The sequence below is a fragment of the Cervus canadensis genome, chromosome 3 (genome assembly GCF_019320065.1).
Source record: "Cervus canadensis isolate Bull #8, Minnesota chromosome 3, ASM1932006v1, whole genome shotgun sequence".
Classification (NCBI taxonomy): Eukaryota; Metazoa; Chordata; class Mammalia; order Artiodactyla; family Cervidae; genus Cervus; species Cervus canadensis.
In genome coordinates this window covers 63,049,891-63,061,956 of record NC_057388.1, presented here as the reverse complement: position 1 = coordinate 63,061,956, position 12,066 = coordinate 63,049,891, and the positions used below count along the sequence as shown (strand labels likewise).

At 39.8% G+C, this 12,066-nt stretch overlaps 1 protein-coding gene across 3 annotated transcripts in view; it reads left to right on the top strand.

Annotated features, from left to right (window-relative positions):
• The window catches only part of CHN2 (chimerin 2), a 332,030-nt gene that overhangs the window by 195,002 nt on the left and 124,962 nt on the right, over positions 1 to 12,066 (top strand). For all 3 annotated transcript variants that reach the window (XM_043463301.1, XM_043463302.1, XM_043463303.1), the window contains exon 4: positions 9,972 to 10,003. In XM_043463301.1, the coding sequence (XP_043319236.1) occupies positions 9,972 to 10,003 (32 nt within the window). The remainder of the gene's footprint in view (positions 1 to 9,971; positions 10,004 to 12,066) is intronic.

Sequence of the window (12,066 nt, the reverse complement as noted above, 5' to 3'; positions counted from 1 at the left end):
GGCTCTCTGAAAAATAAGTGTGCTCTCTTCCCTCCCAGGGTTGTTTGGAGGCTTAAATGAGAAAATACATGAAACCCTGAGGACAGCTCCTGGCAAAGGGTTGTTGTTGTTGTTCATTCAGTCATGTCTGAACTCCAAACAACCCTGGCAAAGAGTAGCCGCTCAATGAGCATTAGCCTGTTACCACACTGTTCCAAGTCCCATTGTTTTTCACATGCATTATCTCATCTAATCTCTGGAACAGCCTTATTAAGATAGTATATTTTTACAACTCTAGTTTTATTGAAAATCGAGAGAAATGAGATGCAAAGAAGTTTAATAACCCACTCAGGGTCACACTGCAATTGAATTGACAGCAGGGCTCTGCGCTCATAATCTCTGTCTCATTCTGCAAACACTTAATGAATACAGGCACCCTTTGCTCTCAGAATAATCACTCTCCGAATATTTGCTATAATGACTCACAAAAGCTTTTGGCCAAAATCAGTCTCCCAGTTAAAAACCTGCCATCCCAAGTTCTCCTGTGTGGGACAGCTTCTTAAACCTCCATGTGTACATAACTCCCCGTCAAAATGCACATTCTGCATTTCTCACGGTCTCCAAGGTGATGCCAATGCTGCTGCTCCGCAGGTCCCACTTTGAGCAGCAGGGAAGCTAGATGATGGAAGAGGGGCTCCTTCAGACCTCAGAGCCCTCCTGATTGGCCTCCTGTTTAAACATGCATGCTAAGTCGCTTCAGTCGTGTCCAACCCCTGGCAACCCCAGGGATTGTATCCCACCAGGCTTCTCTGTCCGTGGGGGTTCTGCAGGTAAGAATATTGGAGTCAGTTCCCTACCCAAGGATCGAACCCATGTCTCCTGCGGCATCTGTAGGCAGATTCTTTACCACTGAGCCATGGGGGAAGCCCCCTTGTTTAAACACACTGAACATTATATTCATAACTCTCCCCACTTCTCCCCTGAAGGTTTAGTTCCTCAGTATTTGTTTAGGCCAGGTACCTTGGGGCACTACAAACTCAGGTCTAATTTAGATAATATCGTTCAAATCTGCAGTAGTGTCTCATTGTTTACGATAGAACATGCTCAGTGTAGAAGGATGGTAAAATTCCTGTTCAATTTAACCGTGGACTGCACACAAACATAGCTAGTCATTATGTTATGAAGTGCTAAACAATTTTATAATTAGTGTTTAAATATTTCATATTATGCAGAAATTCTTAAATTGTTATATAATTATTTTAAAGCATTTTAGTAATGTCTGGTGCATTGATATTTTTGGATGTTTTACGAATGAATCATTATTTTTTCCATTTAAGACAGTGGGATGTAGACTCTTGTTATTTGAAACTCCAGTGACCACCACATTTTTAGAAACGGATTAGGTTCGGATAACCAGAGGTGCCTGCGTTCGCTCTGGGCCAGACATCGGGTGAAATTCTAGGAATACAGTGGTGATGAAGACAAAGCGGCTGCTTAGAAACTCACGGAATAGTTAGAGAAGAAACACGCAAGTTAAGATTTAAAGTATGGTGGGATGTCAAGTTTTTCAGCGGAGATCGGTAAAAGGATCTTTAAGAGCATGGAAAGTAATGGGCCTGCCCCTCTCTTTGGTACACAGGAGGCTCCTTCTGGATACCAATAATAGCTAATATCCATTGTATATCCATGTACTCCAGGCACTGTTGCAAGCATGTTGCATGTATTTACTCATTTAATTATTAAAACAACTTAATGAAGCAGATACTTTTGTTACCATCTCCATTTTAAAGATGAGGAAACTGAGGTAGAGAGAAGTTAGTAACCTGCTTATGGACGCACTGCTATGGCCTTAAAGCCAGGCAGTCTGAGTCTACAGCCTGCCCTTTCAACCATCTTGTGATCCACCTTTATTTTATTAAAATGAAGTTCAGAATCTTAAAGTAAGTACATACCAAAAAATGATGGATGTGTTAGGGGTGCATTTATAGAACTGTAAATGGTTTGCTTTGATTGGAGCCTGTGATGGTTATGGGCTGATGAGGCCATGAGGTGGGAAGCTATGACACTTGCATTGGCTTCACATGTACTAGAACATACTGCATGGGTCCTATGGACAGGGCTGGACAGGACTAAACCCATCTTCAACAGTCACAGTAGTGGCACTAATTATGTATGAGATATGATATAAAGTCATGAAATAGTTTACTCTCCCATATATTACATGAGTGTTGTCCCTTTCCAATCAGTCATCTTGGGAAGCTGTGCTTTTATTCCCCCAGCTTCGCATTGCTCAGAGTGTCCTGGGAATGCTTTTCTAAAGTACCTTTAGAACAAGTCATAGTGCACATCTTATTACTAGAAAACCAGGCTTCATTTTTGTCTCAAATGGATTTCCTAGTTGGATCACTCACCCTATTTACTAAATTTAGCTCTGAATAACTTTTGCCTGTTTGTTATAATAACATCTACTCTCAAATCCATTCTCAAAAAACAAATGTATGTTTCTATTTACCAGTGATTCTGAAACTTCAGTATATGCTTAAATATCATCCAGGGGGACTTTATTAAATAGCACATCAAAGCCCCACCTTCAGTATTTCTGATTCAGTTCTTCTTAGAAAGGGATCAGGAATCTGCAATCTTTAACATGCATCCTAAAATTACTGTTTTGAATGACCAGACCACACTTTGAGAGATGAAGCTGTTAGGATATTCAAGAGAAAGGGTAACAATTCTTAAGGCCAGTTCCAGAAAAGGAATTCCAAATGTGTTCTGATCAACAGTGATGTCAGCGGCAAATACTGCCCTCCTAGGGGGACTATTACGCAGTTGTTGTTCAGTCAGTAAGTCATGTCCAGCTCTTTACGACCTGTGGACTGCAGCACACCAGGCTCCTCTCTCCTCCACTATCACCTGGAATTTGCTCAAATTCATGTCCATTGAGTCGGTGATGCTATGCAACCATCTCATCTTCTGCATTCCCTTCTCCTTCTGCCCTCAATCTTCCCAGCATCAGGTCTTTTCCAATGAGTTGGCTCTTCACATCAGGTGGCCAAAGTATTGGAGCTTCAGCTTCAGCATCAGTCCTTCCAATGAATATTCAGGGTTGATTTCCTTTAGAATTGACTGGTTTGATCTTCTTGCTGTCCAAGGGACTCTCAAGAGTCTTCTCCAGCTCCAATTTTTTGGCATCCAAAGCATCAATTCTTTGGCATTCAGCCATCTTTATGATCCTACTCTCACATACATAGATGACTACTGAAAAAACCATAGCTTTGACTAGACAGATTTTTGTCAGCAAGGTGATGTCTCTGCCTTTCAATACACTGTCTAGGTTTGCCATAACTTTCCTTCCAAGGAGCAAGTGTCTTTTAATTTCATGGCTGCAGTCACTGGCCACAGTGATTTTGGAGCCCAAGAAAAGAAAATCTGTCACTGCTTCTACTTTTCCCCCTTCTATTTGCCATGAAGATGGGACCGGATGCCGTAATCTTTGTTTTTTGAATGTTGAATTCTAAGCTAGCTTTTACATCTCCTCTTTCACCCTCATCAAGACGCTCTTTAGCTCCTCTTCACTTTCTGCCATTAGAGTGGTAGCATACATATCTGATGTTGTTGATATTTCTCCCAGCAATCTTGATTCCAGCTTATGATTCATCCAGAGTGGTATTTCACATAATGTACACTGCATAGCAGTTAAATAAGCAGGGTGACAATATATAGCCTTGTCATAGTCCTTTTCCAGTTGTGAACCAGTCCGTTGGTCCATGCCCAGTTCAACCTGTTGCTTCTTGATCTGCATTATACAGGTTTCTCAGGAGACAGGGAAGGTAGTCTGGTTCTCCCATCTCCTTAAGAATTTTTAAGTTTGCTGTGATCCACAGAGTCAAAGGCTTTAATGTAGGCAATGAAGTAAAAATATACGTTTTTTTGGAACTCCTTTACTTTCTCCATGATCTAACAAATGTTGGCAATTGGATTTCTGCAATTGGTTGGCAATTGGTTGCTCTACCTTTTCCGAACCCAGATTGTACATCTGGAAGTTCTTAGTTCATATGCTACTGAAGCCTAGCTTGAAGGATTTTTTAGCATAACCTTGCTAGCATGTGGACTGAACACAATTGTACAGTAGTTTGAACATTCTTTGGCATTGCCCTCTGAGATTGGAATAAAAACTGACCTTTTCCAGTCTTGTAACCACTGCTGAGTTTTCCAAATTTGCTGACAGATTGAGTGCAGCACTTTAACAGCATCATGAAATTATGAAATAATTTAGGATTTGAAATAGCTCAGCTGGAATTCTGTAACCTCCATTAGCTTTGTTCATAGTAATGCTTCCTAAGCCCCAATTGACTTCACACTCCAGGATATCTGGCTCTAGGTGAGCGACCACACCATCATTAAGACATTTTTTGTATAGTTCTTCTTTGTATTCTTGCCACCTCATCTTAATATCTTCTGCTTCTGTTAGGTCCTTGCCATTCTGTCCTTTTTCTCACTCATCCTTGCCAGAAATGTTCCCTTGATATCTCCAATTTTCTTGAAGAGATCTCTGGTCTTTCCCATTCTGTTGTTTTCCTCTATCTCTTTGCATTGTTCATTTAAGAAAGGGAGGGAGGTGGGAATGGGGTACAGGATGGAGGGAACAAATGTATGCCTATGGCCAATTTATCTTGATGTATGGCAAAACCATCACAATATTGTAAAGTAATTATCTTCCAATTAAAATAAATAAATTTTAAAAAAGAGGCCTTCTTATCTCTCTGAAACTTATCTCTCTGAAACTCTACCTTCAGTTGGGTATATCATTCCCTTTCTCCCTTGCCTTTTGCTTCTCTTCTTTCACAGCTATTTGTAAAGCCTTCTCAGATAACCACTTTGACTTCTTGCATCTTTTTTCCTTTGGGACGGTTTTGGTCACTGCTTCCTGCACAGTGTTACAAACTTCATCCATAGTTCTTTAGGCACTCTGTCTACCAGACATAATCCCTTGAATGTGTTTCTCACTTTCACTTTATAATCATAAGGGATTTGATTTAGGTCATACCTGAATGGCCTAGTGGTTATCCATACTTTCTTCAATTTAAGCCTGAATTTTGCAATAAGGAGCTCATGATCTGAGACATAGTCCGCTCCAGGTCTTTTTTTTACTGATTGTATAGCGCTTCTCCATCTTTGGCTGCAAAGAACATAATCAATCTGATTTAGGTATTGACTATCTGATGATGTCCATGTGTAGAGTCATCTCTTGTGTTGTTGGAACAGGGTGTTTGCTATGACCAGTGCGTTCTCTTGGTAAAACTCTGTTAGCCTTTGCCTTGCTTCATTTTGTACTCCAAGGCCAAACTTGCCTGTTACTCCAAGTATCTCTTAACTGCCTACTTTTGCATTCCAGTCCCCTATGATGAAAATGATATCTTTTTTGGTGTGAGTTCTATAAGAGGTTGTAGGTCTTCATAGAACCAGTCAACTTCAGCTTCTTCAGCATCAGTGGTTGGGGCATAGAATTGGATTACTGTGATGTTGAATGATTTACCTTGGAAATGAACCAAGATCATTCTGTCATTTTACAGATTGCACCCAAATACTGCATTTCAGACTCTTTTGTTGACTTTGAGCGCTACTTCATTTCTTCTAAGGAATTCTTGCCCACAGGGAATCTCCTGTAGATGGATGTAGATATAATGGTAGTAGATATAATGGTCATCTGAATTAAATTTGCTCATTCGCATGGATTTTGGGCTTCCCTGATAGCTCAGTTGGTAAAGAATCTGCCTGCAATGCAGGAGACCCCAGTTCGATTCCTGGGTTGGGAAGATCCACTGGAGAAGGGATAGGCTACTCATTCTAGTATTCTTTGGCTTCCCTTGTGGCTCAGCTGGTAAAGAATCCACCTGAAGTGCAGGAGACCTGGGTTTGATCCCTGGGTTTGGAAGATCCCCTGGAGAAGGGAAAGACTACCCACTCCAGTATTCTGGCCTAGAGAATTCCATTGATGGTATATATAGTCCATGGGGTTGCAACTGGCTGAGCGACTTTCACTTCACATTGATTTTAGTTCACTGATTCCTAAGATGTTGATATTCAACTTTGCCATCTCCTACTTGACTACGTCCAATTTACCTTAATTCATGGACCTAACATTCCAGGTTCCTATGCAATATTGTTCGTTATAGCATCAGATTTTACTTTCACCACCAGACATATTCATAACTTTCTGTATTGGTCCAGCTTCTTCATTCTTTCTGGAGCTATTTGTAATTACCCTCTGCTATTCCCCAGTAGCATATTGGACACCTTCCAACCCAGGAGGCTCATCTTCCAGTGTCATATCTTTTTGCCCTTTCATACTATTCATGGGGTTCTCCTGGCAAGAATACTGGAGAGTTTTTGCCATTTATTCCTCCAGTGGACCATGTTTTGTCAGAACTCTTCATTATGACCTATCTGTCTTGGGTGGCCCTGTACATCATGGCTCATAGTTTCTTGAGTTACACAAGCACTTTTGCCAGGATAAGGCTGTGATCCATGAAGGGGAATCTCCTGTAGATGGTCCTTATTTAGAATATGATGTTCAGTTATACTTATTAAAAAAAAAATCAGCCACCATTTTGTGCAGTCACACCACATAACTGAATTCACTTGTGTCTTGGGGAGTACCCATTTCAGGTGTGTGTTTGCTCACTGGCTGGCTTAGTATCCTCCTTTTGCAAAGAGTGGTGTTCCTTTCAGAACCAGGTAGATCATGAAAGGATCCAGCATTGGAAGATGAGCAAAATGCCCACAAATTATTACTTTTTTCCTAAAAAGATTGGGCCTCTTTCACTTCTGAAACTGGATCACTAAAACCCAAGAGCCAGTCATACTCACAGTGACCAGCTTCACCAATGTGATGGGCTGTCCAGCTTTAGTCGTTGTCCTGGCAGACGACTTCCCTTCATGTTGGAATATGTTGTGTTTTTGTCCCTTCCTGAATCCATATGACTACCTAAATTGGCCCTCCATTTTTCTCAAGTTGCCTAATTTTAATGACATAATTCTCAATGAAAACAGAGGAACTTCAGAGCTGCTTTACTTATTATTTATCAATTGTCCTCTGTCTCATTCACTGAAGAGAATCTCATACACCTGGAAATTGAAATTCAATGCTATGACTTCTTTAATAAAACAAATCTGTGTTTCACAGGTACATCATGATCCCATCAATGTTTAATGTCAAGCAGCGCCTGGGGCAGAGTCAGGCTCCTTTAAGGCAGTACTTGGTCACAAGGTAGACGCTACTGTAGTCAGATCCTTTGTCCCTCAGAGCCCTGATGTCAGCTGACTGTGTTTTGTCAGGATCTGAGGATCCAAAATGACCCATCTTTAAAAAATGTGGATATTCTATGATTTTTCTGGCATCATTTAACTTAAGTTTAGCTCTTGACTGCTCAAAAGCTCAGTGAGAGGTGGAGAGAAAGACTATGTTTAGATTCCTGTAAGCAAAAAGTTTAGGAAAAAGTAAGAGGTGATTGTTATAGCTTTTTATCCCAGTCATCTTTTCTCTCTTTAACACTAACGAGGACAGCTATATTTTCTTTACGAGCTACAGAGACAACACCAGGAAGAGAGATTGAATCAGATCACTATCAAAACAGCCGGGACAGTGAGGGCCGTGATTGGATGTCTGTCCACATCCTCTGTCTTCACTCTTATTTCCACCTTTTCTCTCCCTGCTGTGTGGCTTTGCCAGATTTAGAAAAAAAGAAATAAAAACAGGATGCCTAGATAAATTTGAATTTCAGACAAATGAAGAATAGTACTTTAGTACACATTTTGTGTGATATTGGGTGCCTATTCCATGGGTATTCCACGTGGAGTCTCTCCGACATGATTCAGTGCTGTTGTTTTATTTTCTTGCAGTTTTCATATGCAGATTTGTTCTTCAGTTGGATCAAAGGGTCCTTCAGGCAGGATCTTATCTGGTATTTCTCAAGGCACCCTAGATATTGACTTCCCTATTTGGGGGCCTATGTTAGATTTTTCAAAAGTTCCCTTCTACTGAAAGTACAGAACATCCCTGAGCTCTTTATATCTTTCCTCTCATATCTGTGAGGTCATCACTTCCTGAACAATGACCAGGCTGAGCACAGAGCTCTGAGCATAAGTGTGCTGTGTATTTTTATGAGTGATAGATGAACTGAAAGCAATTTGTTGTCTTAAGAGTCAATTAAATTAACTTACCTGCATGCCAGGAGTTAGTAGTAAGCTCTATCTGCCATGCTGTCCATCTGGGAAGTTAGGTTAATTACTCTTCCCCTTTGGAAAGATAAGAGGATGGAGGGAGGGAATGAGGTTGGGAGCTATACCTAGTTTTGTAAACGTGTGTCCTAAAAGTAGGAAAGAACTGAGAAAGCTAATAGAACGATGTAAATGACAAAATGTGCAACTCACATTCAAAAGCTTCCTAGTATGTGGAGTCATGGTACACATCAGATAACAAGGTGCCTTTTTACATACTTTGTGCTTCAATTAATGCTATTGTTTAGATCATCCTTTGTAAATGACACCTAGCAGGCTTCAAACCTTGAAGATTAAGAGTGATGAATGCCTTCCCTTGGTTCAGTGCTTTTCGAGTGTAAAATGCACAGAAGAGTGAGCACATATTTAGAAGTGTCTAGATGATTAGTTTTATGCCAGCTAGGCTTGCCCAAGGCAGGCTTGTCAAGATGGTCCCCTGGCTCCCCCTTTTGAAACTTTTCCTCTAGTGCATAGCTCCCTACTGCCCACTTCAGTTCAGTTCAGTCACTCAGTTGTTTCCGACTCTTTGTGACCCCATGGACTGCAGCACACCAGGCCTCCCTGTCCATCACCAACTCCCGGAGTTTATCCAAACTCATGTCCATTGAGTTGGTGATGCCATCCAACCATCTCATCCTCTGTTGTCCCCTTCTCCTCCCGCCTTCAGTCTTTCCTAGCATCAAGGTCTTTTCAAATGAGTCAGCTCTTCACATCAGGTCCCCTGCATCATTTGGAGGGTAGAGGTAAGCTAGGAAACTGCCTTCAGATACCACCATTCTGCCCTGCTGAGAAAACTGCCCATTTGACGATACACAGAAATGACTGTAAATGAAATAGCCGCCCAGCTCATATTCTACTTTAGCAAATAAACATGAACTTGCTGTTTGTAAACATCAGTGAAAATCTATAGCTTCTTGTAGCTCTACATATCCTCAGTGTCTCTGGAATCAGAATAGAAGAATAAAAGCTGAACATGGGAATTCGTGTTAACTTTTCACCAGCTCCAACACCTTTAACGAAAGAAAACAAAGTTCGTATGAAAGTAGATTATTACATATATGTGGTAGAAATCCAGTGTGATTACCCCAAGGCTCAAGATATGATTGAAAAATCTTTTCCTGGGATATTTATGCTTTTCAGTCAACTCATAAATCTTATCCTCCAAAGTTTATACCTCTGATGTGAAATGAATTTTAGCCCATTAGCCATTTGTTGAAAAAATAATGTTAGGATGTAGGTTTTATCTGTAAAGAGACCAAATTAAGCTTATTTTTAATCCTGGTGTACACCCCATTTTTATTACAACCATATAATGAAACAATTAGAGGAAGATTGAAATAAATATTTATGTTTTATTCATGCTAGAAGTACCTATTCTGTCCTTCAGGATGAAGCCTCATAATACTGTTATCAATTCCTTAATATTAAAATAAGCTTCATTTTATTTCCTTTGAAAATTTTTTTATTGGATGTTTGAGTTTGGGTGGGAATGAGCCTAATGATTAGAGAAATATGGCAATTCTAGGTCGTTTTTACTCAAGAAAGTTGAGTGTGTTGGTTAACTCCAGAATGTCTTAGATCTCTGATTTGGGGAATAAAAACTGTAATAAAATTATTTCCAGGACTCTAGCTCTGCTTATTTGAATAGTAGTTTTATCTATCTGATTTGAATTCAAATGCACTATTAATACTTTTCTTCTTTTTTAATATAGGTGGAAAACAGACCAAAATATTATGGAAGAGAGTAAGTATTCTGCTATTCATTGTTTTAACAACATAATAAGTAGTCATTTTCATATGTCATTTAAATATTAAATATTAAAAATTTTCCAATATATAGTCTTCATCAAATGTCCATTGTGCAAGAGTTTAATAATAAGGATAAATGCAATCAGATCCTTTTGTATTGAATTTTTCTTAGAATATTCAGGTGTTTGGCTTTCTCAAGTGGGGGAGGAATGCTATCTCCTGCTACATTCAGTTCTTTTCACAAAAGCAGCCACTGACTGCCTGGAAGTATTTTATTTGAAACATAAGGCAGCATTTTCCATAGTTGTGGCTCTCTTAGTCTTTCATTTCAATTTCTACCTCAATACCATATAAACAGCTCGAGTCAAAGATTGTAAACTGAGGCCGAATTCCTGGCTTTCACGCACCTCAGTAAGTGCAGCACTCAGGAAAGTCATCCCATTTCCTTGCAGTCTCATAAAACCAAAATGATGATTTGTCTTGATATGGATCTATTAGCCAAATTACCTTAATATCATAATTATGATTTCCCCCATTTTCCTCTTAATTTCATCTCTTGTTTTACTTTCAGAGAAACCTACTGCAAAGCAAATATGCGTTACATAAAAACAGCCAGCAGGCTGGGGCTGTGGCCTGGGGCACAGCTCACAGCAGGCAGAACGGCCCAGCACAGAGTCGGGGTAGATACACAGTTCACTCCTCCTCCCACGTCCAGCCTGGAGGCATTCAGAGGCAAAGTCCACTGACCAAGCTAAAACCTCCCTCCTCTATACCCTTACCCATCAGAGCTTCACTTTTGTGATTAATGATGCTATTCTTTGTCCCAGTTCAGCAGCCACTTCCTAATTGCCAGGCTGCATTTCTGAACCTTCCTACTGGGCCTTGAGAATTCAGCCAGGGGTTCTGGAGTACCTGCCTGGACCACTGGCCTCCTCTCTTCCACCCCCACATCCCTAACATTCAACCTGGATATAAGATGACTTTTTATTTTCTTCAGTATACTGTTTTGGATTTTGCTGTAGAACAACAACAACAACAAAGAATTAAAAAAAGAGAAAATGAAAACCTAATATATACTTCTAAGATAGAACACTTTTGTACACAAATTCCAAAAGGAACTCTATTCATTGTCTTTTCCTTTTTTGCATAAAACTTTTATTGAATAACCTCCTAGTTCTCATCCTCAAACCCCCATCCACATAAACTGTATAGTGAGAGGAGACCAAAGAAACCACAAAAAAGGAACATTTCCTATTAGAGGGAAGTTGGCTTAAAAACTTCAGATTCTGTGTTTCCCTTTCTTTTTAAAAAATAAAAGGTGTTTTTTTTTGTTCCATTCAAAATGTAAGATATGCTCTATTCAAGAAACATTTGTACATATTTTTTTCTTAGAAAGAATCACAAGAAAGTGTGGACAATGGGTATCATTAGTGAAAAGGAAATTTGTATTTCTCTACTGTTTATATTTTTATTTCTTTTGTGCCTTTTAATTTTCCCACTGTGGATAGATATTACTTTGGTTCTTAAAAAGTTAAAAGATACCTAATTAAATGGGGGAAATTAATTTGGGAAAATTAGAGCACAGGGATCGAACCCAGGTCTCCCGCATTGCAGGCAGATTCTTTACCAGCTGAGGCACAAGGGAAGCCCAAGAATACTGGAGTGGGTAGCTTATCCCTTCTCCAGCAGATCTTCCTGACCCAGGAATCGAACTAGGGTTCCTGCATTGCAGGTGGACTCTTTACCAATTGAGCTATCAAGGAAGCCCATATAGGAATCGACAATGTGGAAAACACCATAACCCACCATTAAAGAGAAGTATTGTTAACTTTTTTCCCTTCACCTCTTTCTTTCCAGTCTTTGTGCAGGCTTTCTTTTTGAAAAGTTGGGATCATTGCACATATATATATATGACACTTTAAAATCTATCCCTAAAGGGGATGATGAGCTGCACACTGCGTCTTCAAGTGCACAAAATTGTTACTTCTTTCAAACAATTGAATTTATCTTACTTCTTGACACTTGACATCTGCTGCTGGCTCTCCCCGAAACAAGGGA